The sequence below is a fragment of the Erinaceus europaeus genome, chromosome 3 (genome assembly GCF_950295315.1).
Source record: "Erinaceus europaeus chromosome 3, mEriEur2.1, whole genome shotgun sequence".
Taxonomy (NCBI): Eukaryota; Metazoa; Chordata; class Mammalia; order Eulipotyphla; family Erinaceidae; genus Erinaceus; species Erinaceus europaeus.
Window position 1 is genome coordinate 184,070,688 of NC_080164.1, and position 23,390 is coordinate 184,094,077.

A 23,390-nucleotide genomic window follows, 5' to 3' on the forward strand; every position below is an offset into this window, starting at 1 on the left:
CCGTGACACCCGCGGGGCAGCTCTCCAAACCCGAGGCCGGCGGCTGACACACTCCCAGGGTGGCCGCGCCGGGAGAAGCCTGTCCGCGGGCCCAGGGACAGGGCCGGGCGACGACCGCGGACACGGGTCCCGCCTTGCACAGCCGCCCCGCCCCGCCCCGTGCTCAGGGCTCCCCTGCGGGGCCGCGTGTGCGGTCTCCCACTTCCCCCCGGGACGGGACGCTGCGGGGGCTGCGGGGTGGCAGGACCGTCCCTTCTGCAGATTCCTGCCGCTCTGCGAATGGCGGTGCCTTCCCCGAGCCGGGGTCTTTATTCTCCAAGAGCGAGCCACCAAGCTGCGACGAGCCGCCATCCTCCCACGGACGGACGGGACGGGACGGGACGGGACGGGGCCCTTTTCCGCGAGTGCCGCCGGCTTCTGCCGCCCTCCGAGCTGCGGCGGAGAGGGTCAGGCCAGGGCCGCCCTGCCGGGCTTGTCGCTGAAGGGAAATAAAGGGGTGAAGGCGCTTTGGGTCCAGAAACTGCCGCGCGGTGGGCGGTGCGCCCAGTGAAGTGCCCGCAGGGCCGAGCGCAGGAGCCGAGGCCGGTCCGCAGGTGCCTTGCTCTCCGCAGGTGCGGAGCCGGTAACGTGGGGAGCCGCGTCTGTGGCAGATGCCGGAGGCAGAACAGTGAAGCGGCGGGAAGGGGTGAGCGGGCAGCCCGCACATCTGGAAGGCCGCGGCGAGAAGGGGTGAGCGGGCAGCCCGCACATCTGGAAGCCGCGGCGAGAAGGGGTGAGCGGGCAGCCCGCACATCTGGAAGGCCGCGCCGCAGCCGCTGAGCAGAGCACTGCTGAAAGGTCTCGCCTGGCAGCCAGGACGCCGCTCCAGCCAGACGGGGAGGGAGGAGAGACCACCCCAGTGCCCGGGTGCCCCCAGAGCAGCGGGACCTCCCTCCCCCCGTGTGACAAAGCTGCAGCTGATACTTAGAAGTAGGTTGTGGGGGCCGGGCGGTCAGGCGCACGTGGCGCAAAGCGCAGGGACCGGCGTAAGGATCCCGGTTCGAGCCCCCGGCTCCCCACCTGCAGGGGAGTCGCTTCCCAGGCGGTGAAACAGGTCTGCAGGTGTCTGTCTTTCTCTCCCCCTCCCTGTCTTCCCCTCCTCTCTCCATGTCTCCCTGTCAATAATAGTAATAATAATAGCAATAATGTCTCCCTGTCAATAATAGCAATAATAGTAACAAAAATGGGGGGAATGGCCTCCAGGAGCAGCGGATCGTAGTGCAGGCACCGAGCCCTCTCTGACTCTTTACGTGAATGAAGACATGTCATCATGGGGGCAGCACAGGGGCTCTCCTGCCCCAGGCCCTGAAGTCCCGGGTTCCGTCCCCAGCACCACCAGCAGCCAGAGCTGAGCAGGGCTCTGGTTCTTGCTCTCGCTGTTGGTGTTTCTCTCATGAAATGAGACGGACGGGCGACTCCAGGGGCAGGTTCACAGCTGCTGACCCGGCTGTGGAGGCCGCTGTCCCCACCCCAGAGCTCCGTGCCTCCCCCATAGCCACAGTTCTGAGTCGGTCTGGGTGCTTTGGGGGTGAAGTCCGTTTGCTTTAGTCATCCATAACCAGCCCGCCCGCCCGCGTAGCTGTGAAAACACCCTTCACAGGAGTCAGGCAGTAGCCCAGCAAAGCCCAAGGACCAGCTAAGGATCCCGGTTCAAGCCCCCGTCCCCCACCTACAGGGGAGACGCATCGCAGGCGGTGAAGCAGGTCTGCGGGTGTCTTTTTTTTAAAGATCTTATTCATGAAGATAGAAGGAGAGAGAGAGAAAGAATCAGACATCACTCTGATACATGTGCTGCCGGGGATTGAACTCTGGACCTCATGCTTGAGAATCCAGTGCTTTTTCCACTGCGCCACCTCCCGGACCACAAGTGTCTGTCATCCCCCCCCCCCCATCTTCCCCTCCTCTCTCCATTTCTCTCTGTCCTATCCAACAAGGACAACATTAACAACAACAATAACTACAACAAGGGCAACAAAAGGGAAAATAAATGAAAGAAAACACCCTCCACCTCTCACCTCACTGAGTGCCACCACCTCCAGCCCCGTCCCCGCGAGGCTGTTCTGCCTTCGGCAACCGTGTGCAGGCGCCATGGCCAGGAGAGCAGAAGGCAGCCCCAGCTCCTGGTTCAATCCCCTGGGTGTCTGCCAGCGTGGGGACCCTGGCCCCTTTCGCTCCATCCCCCCCCCCCACGATTAAATACTAAAGCGGGTCCTTAGGGAGCGGGGAACTACACCCCAAGACAACAGCCCTGTAAGTCAGCCTTCCCTGACGGGGCGGCGGAGCAGGGCAGAAGCAGCCACTGGGGTCACCCGGATGAGGGAATGAGACACGACTTTCGGCTTCTCTCTCCTTTTTTGCTTTTTTTAAGATATTTTCTTTACTTAATTTTTCCTCCAGGATTACCGTTGGGGCTTGCATTACAGATCCACGGCTGCTGGCAGCCTTTTTTTTTTTTTTTTCAATATTTTTTGGATAGGACAGAAATTGACAGAGGAGGAGGGGGAGATAGAGAGAGAGAGAGAGACACCTGCAGCCCTGCTGGGGTCCTTGCACCTCCTACTCCGTGCGCTTAAGCTGCTGCATCCCCGCCCGGAGCCCTTTTTTTATTTTTAATGAGACAGAGAGAGCACAGAACCCTGCTGAGCTCTGGCTCATGGTGGTGCTGGGGTTGGAACCCGGGGCCTCGGAGCCTCAGGCAGGAGGGTCTTCTGCAGAACCCCTGTGCTGTCTGCCCAGCCTACTTTTTCTTTTTTGCCACTAGGGTTATTGCTGGGGTTTAGTGCCTGTATGTCTGTACTTTTCTGGAGGGCCGTTTTCAGGTTTTTATTTTTCACTTATTTTTTTTAGTAGAGTGTGAGAGAATGTTAGGTAGAGAAATAGAAAAAAGTGGAGGGGGCAGGCAGTGGTGCACCTGGTTAAGCATGTGCATTACAGGGGTACACGTTCAAGCCCCTGGTCCCCACCTTCAGGGGGAAAGCTTCACAAGTGGTGAAGCAGGGCTGCAGGTGTCTCTCCCCTCTGAATTTCTGTCCTGTCCAGTAAAATGGAAAAAATGGCCACCCGGGGCAGTGGATTCATAATGCTGGCACTGAACCCCGGAGATAGCTCTGGAGGCAAAGATGTATAAATATTAAAAATTGGGAGTAGGGCGGTAGCGCAGCGAGTTAAGCTCACGTGGTGCCAAGCTCCAGAACCAGCATAAGGATCCTGGTTCGAGCCCCCGGCTCCCCACCTGCAGGGGAGTCGCTTCACAGGCGGTGAAGCAGGTCTGCAGGTGTCTGTCTTTCTCTCCCCCTCTCTGTCTTCCCCTCCTCTCTCCATTTCTCTCTGTCCTACCCAACAAAGACATCAACAACAACAATGATAACAAGGGCAACAAAATGGAAAACAAATTATTTTGAAAAACAGTGAAGATCATAGTCATTAAAAAGACTTGGCAGGGGATACGCAATCAAGGCTTTCACATGGCGGTTATTAGTTACGGCAGAGAAGCAAACAGCAGCCGAGTCTTTGAAGCTGGTTTCCCCAGAGCCGAGCTGCATGTGCGGCCGCAGCAGGTCTGAGCTGTGCAGGGGGCCAGGGAGCCGGGAGGGCGAGAGCCAGCAGTCAGGACACTCCCGCAGCCCCGTGTGGTCTGGGTACGTTCCTGCTGTGCTGCTGGGCCAGCGTCAGCCCTGTGCTAGTTATACCCGTGTCCCTACAAAAAGTAGGAAAATAAAGATTTTTTTTTTTAAAGGGAGAAAAAGGGTGGCCTGGGAGGTGGCTCAGTGGATAAAGCGTTGGGCTCTCAAGCGTGAGGTCCTGAGTTCGATCCCCGGCAGCACATGTACCAGAGTGATGTCTGGTTCTTTCTCCTATCCCTCTCATTAATACATATTTTTATATTTATTTATTCCCTTTTGTTGCCCCTGTTTTCTTGTTGTTGTTATTGATGTTGTTGTTAGGGCAGAGAGAAATGGAGAGAGGAGGGGAAGACAGAGAGGGGGAGAGAAAGACAGACACCTGCAGACCTGCTTCACCACCTGGGAAGCGACTCCCCTGCAGGTGGGGAGCCGGGGGACTCGAACCGGGATCCTGACGCCGGTCCTTGTATTTTGTGCCACCTGCGCTTAACCCGCTGAGCTACCGCCCAACCCCCCTTTAAAAGCATTCTTTTTTAAATTATTGTTGTAGTTATTATTGTTGTCGTTGTTGGATAGGACAGAGAGAAATGGAGAGAGGAGGGGAAGACAGAGAGGGGGAGAGAAAGACAGACACCTGCAGACCTGCTTCACCGCCTGTGAAGCGACGCCCCTGCAGGTGGGGAGCCGGGGGCTCAAACCAGGATCCCTACGTCGGTCCCTGTGCTTCACTCCACGAGCACTAACCCCCCCCCCCAGCTTCCCCAAGACCACGGGTCCCATCCAGAGGGCGGCAGTCACCCAGATGTCTGAAGCCGAGAACCCCCAGTCCCTGGAACGCTCCCCTCTCCCAGGCTCCTGTCTCCCTCGCCCCAACCCCGCCTGAGTCCCCCCTCCTCCTCCTCCCCCCTCCTCCCCTCCCCCCTCCTCCTCCCCCCTTCTCCTCCCCATCCCCCCTCCTCCTACCCCCTCCTTCTCCTCCCTCCTCCCCCTTCTCCTCCCCCTCCCCCTCCTCCTCCTCCTTCTTCTCCTCCTCCTCCCCCTCCTCACACCTGCCTGGGGGCAGTGGGAGTCAGCACCCAGGGAGTTCCCTGACCTGTGATGCCTGTCCTTTGTGGCCTGGGGGGTGACTCAGGCTCCGGGACAGACAATTACGGGGTGTCGGGAGGGGAGACTCGGGTGCAGATGGAGTCCCGCCACCCCACCCTGCGGGTGCGCTCACACACCCGGACACTGCCCGGCCCCTGGCCCCCGGCCCCCGGCCCCGTTGGTGGCTGCAAGCCGCACAGCAGCAAGGCCCCAGGCTCTCGGGAAGACGCCCCCAACTCCGGAACTCTGAACCCCACTCCTGGGCATCTCGGAGTGAAACGGAGCAGCTGTGGCTCTCAGCCTCGACACGCACTCTCCCTGGAAGCTGCTAACCCTCTAGTGGCTGGCTGGTTGGGTTTTAATGAGCGAGACACAGAGAGACCAGGGCCCTGCCAGGCTCGGGCTGAGGGTCGAGCTGGAGATGGAACCTGGGGCTTCAGAGTCTCAGGCAGGAGAGTGTTCTGCAGGCCTGTGCCTTCTCCCCAGCCCAGGATGCTTTCTCTTTGACAACAGACGCACTGGGGCCGAGTGGAAGCGCACGGACCGGCGTGAGGATCTGGGTTCGAGCCCCCCGCTCCCCACCTGCAGGGGAGTCACTTCACAGGCGGTGAAGCAGGTCTGCAGGTGTCTGTCTTTCTCTCTCTCCGCCTCTCTTGTCTTCCCCTCCTCTCTCCATTTCTCTCTCTCCTATCCAACAACAATAACAACAAAAGTAACAGCAAGGGCAACAAAATGGGAAAATGGCCACCAGGAGCAGTGGATTCATAGTGCGATGACCCCGGAGGCAGAAAGAAAACAGATGTATTTACTGAGAGAGAGACAGAGAAAGAGAGGAACCAGAACGTTGCTTGAGCATATGTGGTGCTGGGAATCGAAGCCAAGTCCTCATACATACAAGCCCTGCACTCTGCCCACTGAGCCCTCCTCCCCGGCCCTCCATGGATGCCTCTGGAAGTGGGGAAGGAGGAACGCTTGTCTCCACGCAGACAAAGGGGGGAGAGTGAGGCTGGGGGTCAGAGTTTTGCTCAGGCCCCACTGGTGACAGGGCAGGAGCCCAGATCCGGGGACAAGCGCCAGGATGTCTGGGTGGGGGAGGCTGCCCCACCTCCCACGCTGCAGGCACCCTCCTTCCCTGGGAGCGTCCCAGCGCCCTGCAATCAGGAGGGCTGGGCCTGGTGTGCTGGCCACGTCCAGCCCCAGGGTCCGGCTTGAGCCTGATGAGGTAGCTTGTAACTCTTGACTGACCCTGTTTTGATTTACTTGGTCTATGAAAGAGAGAGAGAAAGAGAGGTGGGGAGAGAGAGATGGAGAGACATGGGGGAGAGAGATGAAGGGGGGAGAGAGAGATGGATGGAGAGATGAAGGGGGAGAGAGAGATGGATGGAGAGATGAAGGGGGAGAGAGATGGAGAGATGAAGGGGGAGAGAGATGGAGAGATGAAGGGGGAGAGAGATGGAGAGATGAAGGGAGAGAGAGATGGAGAGATGAAGGGGGAGAGAGATGGAGAGATGAAGGGGGAGAGAGATGGAGAGATGAAGGGGGAGAGATGGAGAGATGAAGGGGGAGAGAGATGGAGAGATGAAGGGAGAGAGATGGGGAGATGAAGGGGGAGAGAGATGGGGAGATGAAGGGGGAGAGAGATGGAGAGATGAAGAGGGAGAGAGATGGAGAGATGAAGGGAGAGAGATGGAGAGATGAAGGGGGAGAGAGATGGAGAGATGAAGGGGGAGAGAGATGGAGAGATGAAGGGGGAGAGAGATGGAGAGATGAAGGGGGAGAGAGATGGAGAGATGAAGGGAGAGAGATGGAGAGATGAAGGGGGAGAGATGGAGAGATGAAGGGGGAGAGAGATGGAGAGATGAAGGGAGAGAGATGGAGAGATGAAGGGAGAGAGATGGAGAGATGAAGGGGGAGAGAGATGGAGAGATGAAGGGGGAGAGAGATGGAGAGATGAAGGGAGAGAGATGGAGAGATGAAGGGAGAGAGATGGAGAGATGAAGGGGGAGAGATGGAGAGATGAAGGGAGAGAGATGGAGAGATGAAGGGGGAGAGAGATGGAGAGATGAAGGGGGAGAGAGATGGAGAGATGAAGGGAGAGAGATGGAGAGATGAAGGGAGAGAGAGATGGAGAGATGAAGGGGAGAGAGATGGAGAGATGAAGGGAGAGAGATGGAGAGATGAAGGGGAGAGAGATGGAGAGATGAAGGGGAGAGAGATGGAGAGAGATGGAGAGATGAAGGGAGAGAGAGATGGAGAGATGAAGGGGAGAGAGATGGAGAGATGAAGAGGGAGAGAGATGGAGAGATGAAGGGGGAGAGAGATGGAGAGATGAAGGGGAGAGAGATGGAGAGATGAAGGGGAGAGAGATGGAGAGATGAAGGGAGAGAGATGGAGAGATGAAGGGAGAGAGAGATGGAGAGATGAAGGGAGAGAGAGATGGAGAGATGAAGGGGGAGAGGGGGAGAGATGAAGGGAGAGAGAGATGGAGAGATGAAGGGGGGAGAGAGATGGAGAGATGAAGGGGGAGAGAGATGGAGAGATGAAGGGAGAGAGATGGAGAGATGAAGGGAGAGAGATGGAGAGATGAAGGGGGAGAGAGATGGAGAGATGAAGGGGGAGAGAGATGGAGAGATGAAGGGGGAGAGATGGAGAGATGAAGGGGGAGAGAGATGGAGAGATGAAGGGGGGAGAGATGGAGAGATGAAGGGGGAGAGAGATGGAGAGATGAAGGGGGAGAGATGGAGAGATGAAGGGGGAGAGAGATGGAGAGATGAAGGGGAGAGAGATGGAGAGATGAAGGGAGGAGAGATGGAGAGATGAAGGGGGAGAGAGATGGAGAGATGAAGGGGGAGAGAGATGGAGAGATGAAGGGGGGGAGAGATGAAGGGGGAGAGAGATGGAGAGATGAAGGGGGAGAGAGATGGAGAGATGAAGGGGGAGAGAGATGGAGAGATGAAGGGGAGAGAGATGGAGAGATGAAGGGGAGAGAGAGATGGAGAGATGAAGGGGGAGAGAGGTGGGGGAGAGATGGGGAGAGGTGGGAGAGAGAGATGGGGAGAGGTGGGGGAGAGAGAGGTAGAGAGATGGGGAGAGAGAGGTAGAGAGGTGGGGGAGAGAGATGGGGAGAGAGAGGTAGAGAGGTGGGGGAGAGAGATGGGGAGAGAGAGGTAGAGAGGTGGGGGAGAGTGGCGCGTTGAGCCGTCTGGATGCAGCCAGGAGCCTGAGGCAGGCAGGCAGGCGCATTAGCAGCTGAGGGGTCTCCTCAGCCGGCCACCCATCTGCTTAGCGCGGCTCCAAGGGTTCCGGCGGGCCGGCCAGTTAGGAAACAGCCCGCGGGGAGACCAGCTGGTGCCCCCCCCCCCCCCCCCCGCCACCACGTCCTCTCTGTGTCCCGGGTGGGACCTCGCGGCAAATGGCAGCGGCACATGCAAGGTCGGGGTGCAGACGCCTCTGACAGCTTCCTCGGAAGCCCCCGACCTGAGCGGGTGCGGCTCCCCTGCTCCTCACGCCCTCTGTGGTGGGGACCCCTCTCCCTTCTCCAGTGTCCAGAATCACTCCCCTTCTCAAGAAAAAGGATGCTTGGGCTGGGGAGACAGCACCGGGGCTCCGCACAGGCTCCGAGGCCCCAGGTTCAATCCCCACACCACCATCAGCCAGAGCTCAGCGGGGCTCTGGGCGCTCTCTCTGTATCTTTCTCTCAGTATCTCTCTTCTGCTGACATGTAATAAATACACACACACAGACAGACACAGACACATATGGGCTGGGGTGGGCCGGGAGGTGGGGCAGTGGATAAAGCACTGGACTCTCAAGCAGGAGGTCCTGAGTTTGATCCCTGCGTCACGTGTACCAGATGGTGTCTGGTCCCCTCTCTCCTTCTCTTCCTATATATTCCTCATTTAGAAACAAGTAAAGTCTTTAAATATCATCTGGGAAAGCCAGAAAGGGGGCTTGCAGGAGAGCTGGCAGGAGGCTGTGCAGGCAAAGCACCTCAGTTGTGCACAGGGACAAGGTTCAAGCCCCAGCACCGCATGGGAACATCAGAGACCACAGCAGCACCAGAGGAGGCTCTCCGCCCCTGGACCCAGGATGGGAAAGACGGCTCTTAGGCAGGGGAGACAGAACAATGGTTCTGCAAACAGACTCTCATGCCTGAGGCTACAAGGCCCCAGTTTCGATCCCTCGTACCGCCATAAACCAGAGCTGAGCAGGAAGAAAGAAAGGGCTCTCAGGGCGCTGGGGGTGGCACTGCAGGCGGCATCGTGCCTGTGTCTCTGTCTCCCTGACCCCAGCGGGGACTTGGGACACTAAGCTGGGGCAGTGGTGGCAGGCGATGGCACACCCAGTTAAGTGCACATATTCCTAAGCATGAGGACCAGCGCAAGGATCCGGGTTCGAGTCGCCGCTCTCTACCTTCAGGGGGGACACTTCATGAGCGATGAAGCGGGGCTACAGCTCTCTCTCTCTCTCTCTCTTCTTTCATGAGCGATGAAGCGGGGCTGCAGCTCTCTCTCTCTCTCCTTCATGAGCGATGTGCCTTTCCCTGCGCTTTGTGCCACCTGCGCTTAACCCACTGTGCCACCGCCTGAGAGTCTTTTGCAGACTCTGATGCCGCCTCCCCAGCCCTGTCTGTTTTATTTTGAGAGAGCTACAGAGAGACAGAGACAGAGCTCAGAGCCCTGCTGAACTCTGGCTGATGGTGGTGCTGGGGATTGAACCTGGGGCCTCCGAGCCCCAGGCAGGAGAGTCTGTTGCAGAGCCCCTGTGCCGTCTCCCAGCCCATCTCAGTTCCTTAACAAGCAGGGACATGCAGCAGGGCTGACTTCGGCCAAGGCCCGCCCTCTCTGGGGCACACGCAGACTCCAGTCCTCGACCCTCAGACCTACCACCCGCCAGCGGCTGACAGAAGGCGAGATCCTTGTCGGAAGAAGCCTGGACCCAGGGCTGCGGCCTGGGCGGCTCTTGAGCTGCAGAACCCAGCGGCCCAGGTCACTCTGGGAGAGGCGGGCAGATGTGTCACTGAGCCCTGCGGGCTGAACTGGCCTGACCAGGGCACCCGCCCAGCTCCACCGTGAAACTTGCCTCAGGAGGCCCAGCATGGGGGCCGGGATAGGGCGGCTTTCAGGAGGCCCCTGCGAGAGCACAGCGGCTGACAGAGAGAGAAGAGGCAGAAGTGCCCAGTGGGCAGAGCACAGCCCATGTGAGGCCCTGGGTTCAATCCCTGGCTCCAAATATGCCTGAGCAGTGCCTTGGACTGACTGACTGACTGACTGACTCTCTGTCTGTCTCCCATAAAGTCAGTCAAGCTTTCTTTTCTTTTTTTTTTTTTGCCTCCAGGGTTACCACTGGGGCTGGGTATGAATCCATTGTTCCCAGTGGACAATTTTTTCCTTTTTTAAAAAAAAAGATTTTATAATATTTATTCCTTTTGTTGCCCTTGTTGTTTTATTGTTGTAGTTATTATCGTTGTTGTTATTGTTGTCATCATTGGATAGGACAGAGAGAAATGGAGAGAGGAGGGGAAGACAGAGAGGGGGAGAGAAAGACAGACACCTGCAGACCTGCTTCACCGCCTGGGAAGCGACTCCCCTGCAGGTGGGGAGCCGGGGGCTCGAACCAGGATCCCTACACCGGTCCTTGCGCTTTGCACCACATGCATCAAGATCCTGGTAAAATTATTGTATTTTACTGTTGACTGTAAACCACTAATCCCCCAATAAAGAAATAAAAAATAAACAGCTGGGGGGCCAGGTGGTGGCACACCTGGTTAAGTGGAGGTTTTACCCTGCACAGGGACTCAGGTTTGAGCCCCCGGTCCCACCTGCAGGGAGAAAGTTTCACGAGTGGTGGAGCAGGGCTGCAGCTGTCTCTCTGTCTCTTTCCCTCTCTATCTCCTCCTCCCCTCTCAATTTCTCTGTTGTACCAGATAAAATAAAGTTGAGAGAGACACTTGCAGCCCTGCTCCACTGCTTGTGAAGCTCCCCCCACCCCCGCAGGGGAGGACTGGGGCTTGGACCCAGATCCTGCCTGGTGCCTGGTGACAGTCGCGCTCGACCGGGTGGGCCATCCCCCTGGCACCCTGGTTTTTTTTTTTTCTTTTCATTTTAAACAGACTTATTAATTAACTGAGAGAAACACAGAGAGAAAGAGGAGACAGAGAGATACAGAGGTGGGGGAGGGATCGTGGAAGCACGGCATGCCTCTGGCACTTCCTGCTAGAGCTCTGCTCAGCGCTTGTTTCCAAGAGCCCAGAGCTCTATCACGCTGCCCACCCATCACTGTTTTTTAAATTTTTTAATCTTTATTTATTTATTGGAAGAGACAGAAATTGAGAGGGGGACATGGAAAGAGAGAGAGACAGAGACACCTGCAGCCCTGCTCCACCACTCGTGAAGCTTTCCCCTTGCAGGTGGGGACGAGGGGCTTGAACCCGGGTCCTTGTGCCCTGTAGTGTGTGTGCTCAACCAGGTGCGCCACCGCCTGGCCCCCACTTTTTTTCTTAATGTTCTTAGTGATTTAATAATGATCGGCAAGATCACAGGGGCACAGTGCCACACAGTGCCCACCACCAGAGTTCCCTGTCCCCTCCCCTCCATGGGAAGCTGCCCTCCTTATCCCTCTGGGAGTCTGGGCCAAAGATCTTTATGGGGAGCAGAAGGTGGGAGGTCTGCCTTCTGTAATCGTTTCTCCGTTAAACATGTTTTTGGTTTTTATTTTTCCTCAGAGCCCCTGCTCAACTCTGATAGTGTGTCAGGGATTGAACCTGGGGCTTTGGAACCTAAGGCAGGAGGGCCTCCTCCACCTCACCCACCACTTTTTTTTTTTTTTTTGCCTCCAGGGTTGTTGCTGGGGCTTGGTGCCGAATCTACTGCTCCCAGAGGCCATTTTTCCCATTTTGTTGCCCTTGTTGCTGTGCTTGTCATAGCTGTCGTTGTTGTTGGATAGGACAGAGAGACATGGAGAGAGGAGGGGAAGACAGAGAGGGGGAGAGAAAGACAGACACCTGCAGACCTGCTTCACCGCCTGGGAAGCGACTCCCCTGCAGGTGGGGAGCCGGGGGGGCTCAAACTGGGATCCTTCCTCACGCCCGTCCTTGCGCTTTGCGCCACGTGCGCTTAACCCGCTGCGCCACCGCCCGACTCCCCCACCTGCCACTTTTTAAAGACAACGCCGAACGACTGGTCGCTGGGTGGATTCTATTTACCGACAGGCCAGGGCTTCCCACCTTTGGATTCTACAGCTGTCTTGAGAGAGACAGAGACAGAGAGACACATGGGGAGAAACAGAGACAGCACAGCAGCTGTTGCCCGCTGTGGGGGTGGCTGGGGCCCAGACCTGTGTTCTACTGGGGAAGCCGTCTTCCAGCACTATTTATTAGAGAGGGGGCGCGGTGCTCGCTTCGGCAGCACATATACTAAAATTGGAACGATACAGAGAAGATTAGCATGGCCCCTGCGCAAGGATGACACGCAAATTCGTGAAGCGTTCCATATTTAAAAAAAAAAAAATAGAAAAAATAGAGAGGGGACGCGGAGAGGGAGGGAGGGAGGGAGAGAGATAGTGAGGGAAAGAGAGATGGAGGGAAAGGGAGAGAGGGGGGGGAGAGAGAGAGAGGAGGGATGGGGAGAGAGGGAGAGAAGGAGGGAGGGGAGGGAGAGAGCTAGGGAAGGAGAGAAAGAGAAAGGGAGGGAGAGGGAGAGAGGAAGAGAGAGGGGGATGGGGAGAGGACAAGTTCAGGCACAGAACCCCACTTTGGCGTAAGCAGTGCTGGGGACCACACACACACACACACCGGCTGTGCCCACCGAGCCCTCTGGCCACTTCTCACCCTGGGAAGCTGACAATGTCACCCACCACTGGGGGGGGGGGGCACCGAGCGCCTGGCGTGCCTTCCTAGGTGCCGGTGTTACACTCCTCAGTGAGGCGTGGGTCCTGGGGCTGCCCGGGCGGGGGTTCAGGGGGTTCAGGGGGTTCGGGTTAGGGTTGGGGGAGCTCTTATCTGGGCGTCCTTCATGGCAAGGCTGCCTCGGAGGGAGGGAAGGGGCCTCGGTGGAGGAGTCGCGGGCACCAGCTCCACACGCCCGCTGTCACTGAGGGCGAGGGCAGCGTGGCCCGGGGTGGTCCCCAGGCCCCCCGGTGACGGCCTTCTCCCGGGCCGGGCGGGGGGGGGGGTCAGCAGACTGACCCTCGTCAGAAGAACTCCAGCTGCCCAGCCCGTGGAGCTGGAGGAGGAAGCGCCCCCTTCACTCTGCAGCCCTTTTTTGTTCCTGCCCTGTTGAAGTTTCGTTTCAAAGTTCACAGAAAAAGAAAAAGAAATACAGGAGACACTGGAGGAGACGCCTTCTGAAATCCTCTCAGGAAACTGAGGCCCAGAGAGGGAGCGCAGGTGTGCAAGGCCACACAGCTGCAGAGGCCCACAGGAGGGAGGCCCCAGGCAGAGGCCACCAGGGCGTCCCGACACACAGAAGAGGGACAGGAGGGGCGGTGCTGGGCGGGCTCCCAGCCCCAGTCCCCAGGTGGGTGCCCCCTTCCCCACGCTGGGCCGTGACCCCGGGCGCCCAGCAGCCCTGGCATCCTCTGGGGGTGGGGGCGACGGGCCCCGAGAGCCGACGGGCCCCGGGGGGAGGGCCGGTGGTGGGTGGACACGGGGGTGCGAGCGAGCGGGGTCCCTGCTTGGCACATGGGGGCCCTCTGCGCCCACCCTGGCTGGTCACTTCCTGCACTGGGTCCTCTGGTGCAGGGCAGGGGTGGGATGGGGGGGGCGGCAGGTCGGGACACCGAGGGAGCTGAACCAGAAACAAAGGAGCGGAGCAGAGCGGTGGCGGGCAGCACGGAGGGGGTGTCACGGAGGCCCCAGCAGGCCACAGTCTGGTGGGGGGGGGTACTGGGGGGCTGGACCTCCGTGGAGGCAGGGTCTGGGAGACAGAGCCGCTGGGGCGCAGCCCCTCTGAGCCCCCACCCCAATGTAACTCCAACCCGGCCTAAAGGCCTCTTCTTCCAGGAAGCCTTCTGGCCCCACAGCTGCGGGTAAGGAGGTGAGGTGTGCCCCCCGGGGCCGTCCCGCTGGCCAGGAGACACCTGGCCCTCTGCTGAGAGGACGCAGGAGGCCTTGTCTGCGGGGCGCCCGGTGACGTGCCCCCTGCGCGCCCTTGTCAGCTCAGGACGCCGGTGGGTCCCCTGGGTGCCGTCCGCTGGGCCTGGCCTCCGGGCAGGAGCCTGGTGAGGGCAGCGTGTCCCAGCCAGGAACCGGGGGCCCAGGCGCGGGTTCCAACTCTGCAGGGACGCCGGCGGGTGGGTGGGGTCTGGTCGCTGTCCCTCGGTCCCTCCTCGGTCCGACTGTCGCTCCGTTCCCTCCGAGGGCCTCCCTCTCCGGGCCGGCTGGGGGCGAACAGCAGCCGGAGCTTGGAGCCTGGCGGGCAGGGAGTGGCCGGGCCCGCGGCACCTGTGGCCCGGCTGGCCCCCAGAGGCAGGCGGCGGCGACCCCCCTGTTCCGGGACCCCGAGTCACGGGGCGGGGCGGGGGGCGGCTCTGCGGCACAGGTCGCGCGCAGAACCCTCCAGAAGCCCGTTCGCCCCGCGCCTCCTCCGGCACAGCCGCCTTGTCACCGCTCTGGAGCTCGTCTCCTGGGTTTCTGGAAGGAAAAATACAAAGAAAAAAGAAGAAAAGGCTAAAATTAAAGTCTTGCTTCGCAGCCGCCCACGGAGCCACCCCGGGGCGCGGGGAGGAGGGGACGTCGGGGGAGGGCGGGTGCGGGGCCGGGGGTGCGGGTCGCGGGGTCCGGGGTGCGGGTCGCGGGGTGGGGGCCGCGCGGCCAGGACCCGCAGGGGGCGTGGCGCGGCGCACGGGGCGTGGCCGTCGGGGGGCGTGGCCTCCCGGGGGGCGTGGCCGGCGCTGATGTAATCCCGGCGCCTGGGCGGAAGGATATGGAGCGCGGCCGGCCGGCGCGGCGCTGAGGCCGGTTGCCGGGTAACGGCCGCCCCCCGCCCTCCGCGAGTGGCGCCCGCGCCGCCGCCGCCGCCGCCGCTCTACGTCAGGCGCAGGCCAGGGCCGCCGGCGCTCGCAGCCCGCGGAGCCTCGGAGCGGAGCGGGGCGCCCGGCCGCCCGCCGCTCGCTGGCAGGTATCGCGGGGGACGGCGGGGCTCGGGGGAGGCCGGGGCGGGCCGGGGGCTCCGCGGGAGGGGCGCCGCGCTGAGGGCGGGCGCCGGCGGGGCTGAGGGCCGGGCCGAGTGTCGGGGCCGCGGGCCGGGGCCGGGCGCGCCGTGAGTCCGCACAAGGGCCGGGGTGGCGGCTTGGGGGGCGGGCGGCGGCGTTGCGGGGCCCGGCCGGCGGGCGCTCCGCCTCGCTCCCGCCCTCCGCCCGCCGGTCCCCTCCCCGACCCTCCACATTGTCCTTTCGGGGCCCCGGCTCGGGCGCCGCCGCGGGGGGCGGGGCTGGGCGGACGGACGGGCGCGTCGGCCAATGGAGCCGCGCGTGGTGGGCGGGGCTTCGCGGACGGACGGGCGCGCGGGCCAGTGGGGCCCCGCGGGGGTGGCTCGCGGCGCGGGGCGGGGCTGGGCGGACGGGCGGGCGCGTCGGCCAGTGGCTCGCGGCGCGGGGGCGGGGCCTCGTGGACGGACGGGCGCGCCGGCCAATGGGGTCGCCCGGGGGCGGGCCGGGGGGGGTGGGCCCGGGGCGGCGCGAGGGTCGGCGAGGGGACGGTGACGGCGGCAGGGCCGGCCCCCCACCCCCCGCTGCCCCTCCCCGGGTCCGCACGTCCTCCAGCCCCGGGGCCCGGCTCCTAAGTCCTGGCGCCCTTGAGTCAGTCGCAAGGTCCCGGGTCCCCACGTAGCTCCGCCCCGCCCCGCCCCGCCCTGCCGGCCGCCGGAGGAGGTGACCGGGCGGCGGGGCCTGCACGCGGGCGGGGTGCGCCCCCTGCCCCCCAAACCCGGGGCGCCGTGCCGGTCCGCTCTTCCTGAAGGTGACATTCCCGCGGGCCGACGCCGGGGGCTCGGACCCGGGGCCGAGGGTGTTGGGGCGCCCCGGGAGCGGACGGGCTGCGCCGTCACCGCGGGCACCAGCGACTGTGGAAAAGTACCGCCCGCCGCCCGGAAGCCGGGAGGCCGGGAGCTGGGGACACGTGACACGGGAGGGCTCCCCGGACACTGTCACCCGGCGGGCGGGGGGTTCCCCGGACACTGTCACCCGGCGGGCGGGGGGCTCCCTGGACACTGTCACCCGGCGGGCTGGGGGCTCCCTGGACACTGTCACCCGGCGGGCGGGGGGCTCCCCGGACACTGTCACCCGGCGGGCGGGGGGCTCCCCGGACACTGTCACCCGGCGGGCGGGGGGCTCCCCGGACACTGTCACCCGGCGGGCGGGGGGCTCCCTGGACACTGTCATCCGGCGGGCGGGGGGCTCCCGGACACTGTCACCCGGCGGGCGGGGGGCTCCCGGACACTGTCACCCGGCGGGCGGGGGGCTCCCGGACACTGTCACCCGGCGGGCGGGGGGCTCCCCGGACACTGTCACCCGGCGGGCGGGGGGCTCCCTGGACACTGTCACCCGGCGGGCTAGGGCTCCCGTGTCACCCGGCGGGCGGGGGGCTCCCGTGTCACCCGGGGGTGAGGTCACCGTGGACACTAACCCCGAAGCGCTCCGTGTCCTCGTCCCCAGGCTGCTTACCCTGTCCTCGTTGCCTCCCCCAACTCTGCCCCCGCCCCCAGCTCTGCCCCGCCCCCAGCACTGTCCCCCCACCAGCTCTGCCCCCGCCCCCAGCTCTGTCCTCGCCCCCTGATCTGCCCCGCCCCCAACTCTTCCCCTACCCTCAACTCTGACCCCGCCCCAGATATGCCCCGCCCCCAGCCCTGCCCCCACCCCTCAACTCTGCTCCGCCCCCAGCTCTGCCCCGCCCCCAGATCTGCCCCGCCCCGCCCCCAGATCTGCCTCCTAGTGCCTCTTGGACACAACCCCAGGTCTGCCTGGTGCACCCAGAGGGCACCGGCAGGGAGACTGGACAAGGGGACCCCTCAGCCGTGCTCCCATGTCTCTCACGCTCGCTCTTCCCCGAGCTGGGGGTGGGGGCGGCCCGGCGCCGGGTTCACCTGTGCTGGTTCACCTGTGCGGCCTCGGGGCAGTGTCTGCAGGGGGCGTCTCGCGGGGTGAGCCCGGCCCAGGTTGCTGGCGGGTGGTGGGTGGCGGTGGGGGACTGGCCCACACCTGGACCCCACACCTGGACCCCATACCTAGACCCCACACCTGGACCCCACATCTGGACCCCATACCTAGACCCCACACCTGGACCCCATACCTAGACCCCACACCTGGACCCCACACCCCGGAGCTGAGAGGGAGGGGCGCCTGCTGCCGCCCCCCTGATCCCTGACTTCACTGGCGGGAGCCCCATGGACCCTGCCAGCCGCTCATCTGTCCCCGCCCTAGCGGCCCCTGCTGTCCATCTGTCTGTCCCAGGGCTCGTGGTGTCCTGCCACGTGCGTCTGTGCTCCGCACATCCCGCTTTTCAGAGTCGCATCCCCTGAGCGCCCGAACTCAGGACCAGCTCCTGGCTGCTGCTTCCCGGGGCCTCACCCCCAGAGGGGCCTTAGCTCGCTCGCCTGCTGACTGATCGATCGATCTCACCGCGGAGGCTCTTGATGGTGCTCCTCACTTGGCATGATCCCACCAGCTCGGGCAGACACCCCCTTCGCCGCTTTTTTTTAAGATGGAAGGTGGGGGGAGGAGAGGAGAGGAGAGGAGGGAGGGCCCACAGCCACTTCTGAGCTTCCCACAGGCGGTGCGGCCTGCAGGGGCCCTTGCTGCTGGCCCTGCACCTGTGGGGCGGGATCCCTCACGAAGTCCCAGAAGCTTGGCTCTGGGCAGGAGTCTCTGAGCAGAGGCGCCAAGAACCTCTGAGCAGAACCTCGCAGAGGCCCGGGTGTCCCGTCTCTGGAGTCTGCTTCTGGGGCAGCTCGGCCTTTTCCGGCCGCTCCTTGGCGTTGCCTGTGCAGAGAAGGGGACGGAGCCGGCAGGCTCAACCCTCACTGCCCGGCAGAGGGCAGGCATGTGGTGGACGTCCCGGGGCTTCTTGCCGGGGCCTTTCTGAGCAAAGATGGCCAGGCACATGCTGTCGTCCTGCCACGCCACAGGGACCCAAACTCCGGGCTCCAGGAGCCCCACACAGGGGACACTGGGGCTGGGGACGTTGGGCCAGCTGACCTCAGGTCAGGCAGCGCTGGGGGGTCAGGAGGAAGCCCGGGCGTTTGACGTGGAGAAGTCAGTTAGGGTGGCTTTTAATTGATTGATGATGATTATTATTTTGATTATCTTTATTTATTGGATAGAGACAGCCAGAAATGTCGAGGGAAGGGGGAGAGAGGGAGAGAGACAGCGAGACACCTGCAGCCCTGCTTCACCACTTGTGAATCTTCTCCCCTGCAGGTGGAGACCAGGGACTTGAACCTGGGTCCTTGTGCACTGTAATGTGTGTGCTCAACCAGCCCCCTCTTTTACTTATTTTTAATTACCTTTAAGTATTGGTTGGCTGTAGACAGCTGGAAATCAAGAGGGGAGGGGAGACAGAGACCCCGCGGCCCCACTTCCCCACTCATGAAGCTTCCCCCCGCAGGTGGGGACCAGGGGCTTGACCCCCCACCCCCATCCGGCTGGGCCACCAGGGTAGCTGCGTGGTGCAGCCTCATCCTCATCCTGGCCGCCGAGGAGCCGGACTTGGCCTTCCAAAGGTCAGTCTCGCCGCCCACTCGCAGTGTTGTCCGAGTGACGTGGAGGTTTCTGCAGACCACTGAGTGGCGAATCTCCGTACCTGCCTCAAGCTGCTCCTGTGGTTGCTACAAGAAAACCCAGCTCTCCCCTCCCTCTCTCCACGCGCACACTCTGCGCACACACTGCGCACACACACACGGATTTTTGTCACCAGGATTATTGCTGGGGGTTGATGCCTCCTGTTCCTGTGGCCACTTTTCCCGTCCTTTTTCTTTCTGTCTAGATAGCGGATGGGAGGCAGCCAGAGAGAGACAGACACCTGCAGCCCCGCTCCTGTTCCTGAAGTTCCGCACGAGGGTGCTGGGGGGTGCAGACCCTGGGCCTCACGCGTGGTCACATGTACTCTGCTTGGTGCCTGGGCGCGTGCACACGCACGCACACGCACAGATACACACACGAGACCAAAGCTCACTTCAGGGTGGTGGGGTGGCCGGTCTTGAACTTGGATCACCCACATGGCAAAGCAACCGGATCATCTTTTAAACGATCAGAAGCAGCTACTCATCGGAACAGCCGCGCAGTGGCTGTCCCTACTCCGAGCTAAAGCCACGTCTGGAGGCCGGCCCGGACCTTTAAGTCCGAGAATGGTGTGTGAACCACGGGCTCCGGACCCGCCCTGCCCCGGCTTCTCACAGTCTGGTTTTCCTCAGGCCTAGCCTAGTCAGTCTGAGGAGGAGGCTGGCCCAGAGCCCCTAGCAGTCTGAATGTTGAGTCGTGGAAGGCTGGCCCAGGAGCGCTTGCTCCGAGTCCATGAGCCGGACACGGTGTCTGTCTGCCCTCCGCCCGGGGACCGTGGGATTCCGAGTCCACTCGCCGGGAGCCGCGGCATTCTGGTCCTTCTGTCCAGTGGGCTTCACCGTGTCGGCTTCCAGTGGTGGTGAACACCAGCTACTCCCAGCTTTTGATTTTATTTTTATTTATTTTTTCCCTCCAGGGTGACTGCTGGGACTCGGCGCCCGCACTACCACTACGAAGCCCCTGCTCCCGGAGGCTACTTTCCCCCTTGGGTTGCCTTGCTGTTTATCGTTGTTGTTGTTGTCGTCATTGATGGACAGGACAGAGAGACATGGAGAGAGATGTGGAGGACAGAGAGGGGGAGAGAAAGACAGACGCCTGCAGACCTGCTTCCCCGCCTGGGAAGCGACTGCCCTGCAGGGGGACAGCCAGGGGCTCGAACTGGGATCCTAACGCCGGTCCTTTGCGCCACGTGCGCTTCACCCGCTGCGCTGCCACCCCAGCCCCGTTTCTCTCTTTTTTTCATTACTGCATTTCCTGCCCTCTCCGTCCTAATTTGTTTTTAACTGTGGGCTTGGATAGAATGGTCATCTCAGCAGCTTCTGAGACTTTTGTTTCCTTTTTCTTTCTTTCTTTTTTTTTTTTACCATAGCCCCGCTCAGCGCAAGTTTATGGTGATGCAGGGTATTGAACCTGAGGCCTTGGGACCTCAGGTATGAGAGTCTCTGCAGAGCCATTATGCTGTCTACCCCCCCCCCCCCCCCAAGGCTCATGCATTTGTCACAATTACTTTTCCAAAATCTGGAACCCCAGAAGATTTTACTTACTGTTTGGTAGCTGTGTTCTCTTTCTTTCTTTCTTTCCTTCTTTCCTTCTTTCCTTCTTTCCTTCTTTCCCCTCCAGGTTATCCCTCCAGGGTTAGCGTGGGGTGCAGCGCCCCTCCCTCCGCTCGCGTGCTGGGTGGAGCTTCCGCGGGACCTCATGCCTGGTGGGCTGTGCCCCACCCGCCGGCCACCCAGGGGCTTCTCTTCACCCTGGGGGGGGGGGGGGACAAGGGCATTGCGTTCCTCCCGGTGACGTTCCTGCCGGACTGAGTGAGCCAGACGGCAGGGTGGGTGGGAGTGCAGCCCGGCTGCTGGGATGGGGGTGCTGGGGCAGAGGTGGTGCATCTTTGGTGCCGGTGTGAGCTCCCTTACCTCCCGCGCACCAAGAGTCACTCGCCCGAGTGTGCAAGGCCTTGGGTTCGAGCCCCTGCTCCCTAATGCAAGGGGGAGCTTCGGGAGCGGTGGAGGTGGAGCAGGGCTGCAGGTGTCTGTCTGTCTCCTGCCCCTCCCAGATGGAACGGAGAAGGGTCTGCGGGGAGTGTGAAACCTGGGCGAGACCCCCGCGGGTAGGGCCGGGCCTCTCCCAGAGAGAGACCTGAGAAGACGCCGTGAATGAGGCTCGGTGGGCGGGAGATCCTCCCTCCCCGCAGCCCGGCCTCTGACGACGGAGGTGCCGTCTGGGTCCCCGGGTGGGCTGGCAGCGAGTCCTCTGGGTGGTGCCCGCTGGCAGAGAACCACTTCCGGGCCTCAGGTGTGGGCCCAGGCCCCGCGTGCGTGCTTGCGCGGAGACAGAAACCGGCAGAGATCCGAGTTTCCGGCGGGGCCGGGCGGGGCCGTCTGCGGGCATCTGCTGTGCGTGTCCCCGGCCAGAGCTGTGCGGCGGGTGACACTCTGCTCTGTCCTACAAATAAGAGGAAAGGAGCCGGCTGGCCGAGCAGATTCTCCTTTTTTTAATCAGAAGTTAGGAGACCCAGAGGTTCTTGCTGTGCATACATGATTCATTACCTGTGTATGCTTTACATTTAAAGAGCTGATGCTTTGTTTCTTTTAAGAAAATGTTTAAAAGATCATCTTTATTGACAGCCAGAAATCGAGAGGAAGGGAGAAAGACAGACCCCTGCAGCCTTGCTTCACCACTTGTGAAACTTCCCCCTGCAAGCGGGGACCGAGGGCTTGAACCTGGGTCCTGGCACGTGGTAACGTGTGCGCTCATCCAGATACGCGCCACCGCCCGGCCCCAGAGGACAAACTTTTACCAGATTGTCCACGGAGGGAGGCGACTGGTGACTGTGCAGCTGCGTATTTCTCTCACGCTTAGATGTCTGCTTAGCCGTGAACCAGGGGGTCGCACTGAGGCAAAGGACTGGGGAGGAGGGGCGGCTCTGGGCCCAGAGGAGTGTGTGCTGCAGGGGGAGGAGCCAGCGACAGGTGAGCGGGAGGTCGCTAGTCGGCGTCTTGAGCTGACCTCAGCACGGCCACGAGGCAGGCTCCTGGCTTCCTTCCCACACGGCAGTGAACCATCACGTCACCGACATCCAGATGCCAGGCTGCCGGGGAAGAGGTGTTCTCGGGCAACACAGGACGCCCGTAAAGATTGCGCTCTGAAGATCAGCGGCCCCTTCCTAGCCCTGATCCACACCTCTCTCCTCTCTCTCCCTCTCCCTTTCTCTCCCTCCCTCCCTCTCTCTCCCTCTCCTTCTTTCCCTCTCTTTCTCTTGTCTCCCTCTCCCCTCTCTCTCCCTGTCCTCTCTCTCTCTCGTCTCCCTCTCTCTTTCTCCCTCTTTCTCCCTCTCCCCCCTCTCTCCCTCTCTCTCCCTCTCTCTCTCTGTCTCCCCTGCCCCTGTAGGTTCTGCCGGAGACTCCGCCGGGCCTCAATGTGAAGTCAGAGCAGCAAGTCCCATGTCTGCACGTGTCGGTGTGAGGGTGTCGGGTCACCTGTCACGCCCGGAGAGGGAGCCGGAGCCATAGATGGCCGACCGCCGGCGAGCCTTCGTGCCCGGCCCCGATGTCCAGCACCCCTCCTTCCCGCTGGAGTGAAGACCCCCTCCGGACGCCCCCACGACACCGCCTGCCGAAAATGCTCCTCGCGCCCAGGAGGCAGCCGGCCAGCTAGCTCCATGCGCCCGGTCTGTGCAGTCGCCCTGGATGGTCTGCCACCCGACAGCTCCCCCAGCTCGTGCTCGTGCCCGGGCCCCGGACCCCTGCCCGACATGTCTCTGCTTCACGCCCTGGGCCCGGTGCAGACCTGGCTGGGGCAGGAGCTGGAGAAGTGCGGCATCGACGCGGTGATCTACACGCGCTACGTCCTCAGCCTCCTGCTGCACGACAGCGGCGACATCGACCTGCAGGAACAGGTACCGCGTGGCCCGCCTCCCTGCAGCCCTGCAGGTGCGGGCGCTTTCCTTGTCTGCGGGGGTGGCCCGTGTCTTGGTTGGCCTGTCTGTCGCCGGCTTGACCGGCTTGTGCCCCCGCCGCATCTTGGCCGTCCACCGGGCTCGCTCGGCCGTGGCGGGTGGGCCGCGCTCTCCGAGGCTGTGAGCAAGGCCCAGTGTCTTGGGGCTGTATGCTGGCGGCCTGGCTGCGGTGCTGGCCGGCCGGGCGCCCCGAGGGAGGGCAGATGGGCTGCTGCTCGACTCTGCCGCCCGGAGCTCCAGAGGCCCTGGGGGGGGAGCCACGGAGGACGCAGGCAGCCCGGCAGGAGCCTTGCCCAGCCATGTGCCCGAGTGTCGGGCTCTCGTGGGGGGCCCGTCTCGGGTCCGGACCTCTAAGCGTGACCGTCCCGTTGGCCACCCGACACGGGTGCCAGCAAGAATGTGGCCCGAGGCGGCAGGGTAGTTCGCTGGGACACGCTGCGACCCTCGGCAAGAGGCGAGACCCAAGATCGGCCCGGAGACGATGGCGGCGGTCGGTCTGTTCAGTGAGCAGCAGGGCAGAGATTTTAGAGGGTGGGGGAGCGGTTTGTTTCTGCCGCACATGGTTACGGCTCCAGGAGGTTACGGCAGGGCGAGGGCTTTCCAGGAACCGCTGGGCGGGTGGTCTGGCCGGTCGGCGATGAGGAAGTGAGATTATCAGCTGGCGCACGGGGGGGGGGGGGGGGGGGGGGAGTCTTGGCGTGGGCAGGGGGACTGAACCATGTGTGGTCGGGAGACGGAGACAGAGAGGTGAGGGGCTCCCAGTAGCTGAGTGAGAACAGGGAAGTGAACCTTTGTGCTTAGAGAATGTGGGGCCTCGTGGGGCGGGGACACTGACGGGGGGGGGGGGGGGGGGGGGGACTGAAGCCGGAAGGCCAAGGCCTCCCCTTCTCGACCCAAGGTGGGGAGACCGACGA

General features: G+C 62.1%; 3 protein-coding genes and 1 non-coding gene across 11 annotated transcripts in view; 3 read left to right on the forward strand and 1 right to left on the reverse strand.

The window, feature by feature from the left end:
* Positions 1-23,390, forward strand: part of MRFAP1 (Morf4 family associated protein 1) — a 240,426-nt gene that overhangs the window by 6,810 nt on the left and 210,226 nt on the right. The window lies entirely within an intron of this gene.
* On the reverse strand, positions 164-16,127 carry LOC132537603 (basic proline-rich protein-like). The gene is made up of 4 exons (XM_060188474.1): positions 14,449-16,127; positions 13,725-14,379; positions 9,635-9,742; positions 164-844 (listed from the first exon to the last, which is right to left on the reverse strand). Exons 1-4 carry the CDS (start codon positions 16,125-16,127, stop codon positions 164-166), a joined length of 3,123 nt encoding a protein of 1,040 aa, XP_060044457.1.
* On the forward strand, positions 12,139-12,245 carry LOC132537810 (U6 spliceosomal RNA). The gene has a single exon (XR_009549237.1). It is a non-coding gene; the product is annotated as a U6 spliceosomal RNA (small nuclear RNA).
* KIAA0232 (KIAA0232 ortholog) overlaps positions 14,711-23,390 on the forward strand; it is a 46,417-nt gene continuing 37,737 nt past the window's right edge. For 6 of the 7 annotated variants that reach the window (XM_060188499.1, XM_060188496.1, XM_060188497.1 and 3 more), the window contains exons 1-2: positions 14,711-14,866; positions 21,909-22,416. In XM_060188499.1, the coding sequence (XP_060044482.1) occupies positions 22,180-22,416 (237 nt within the window). In that variant the 5' untranslated portion in view covers positions 14,711-14,866; positions 21,909-22,179. Of the gene's footprint in view, positions 14,867-15,561; positions 15,706-21,908; positions 22,417-23,390 lie in introns of those variants that run through there. The other variant, XM_060188493.1, reaches the window with a different exon arrangement.

Excerpts from the sequence above, each read along its gene's own strand:
- LOC132537603 (XM_060188474.1), bottom strand. The coding sequence starts at position 16,127 with ATGACAGTGTCCAGGGAGCCCCCCGCCCGCCGGGTGACAGTGTCCGGG. Across the intron at positions 14,380-14,448 it reads CCGCGCCCCGGGGTGGCTCC|AAACCCAGGAGACGAGCTCC; the intron begins GTGGGCGGCTGC and ends TTTTCCTTCCAG. Across the intron at positions 845-9,634 it reads CTGTCAGCCGCTGGCGGGTG|GCGAGACCTTTCAGCAGTGC; the intron begins GTAGGTCTGAGG and ends CCTGGCTGCCAG.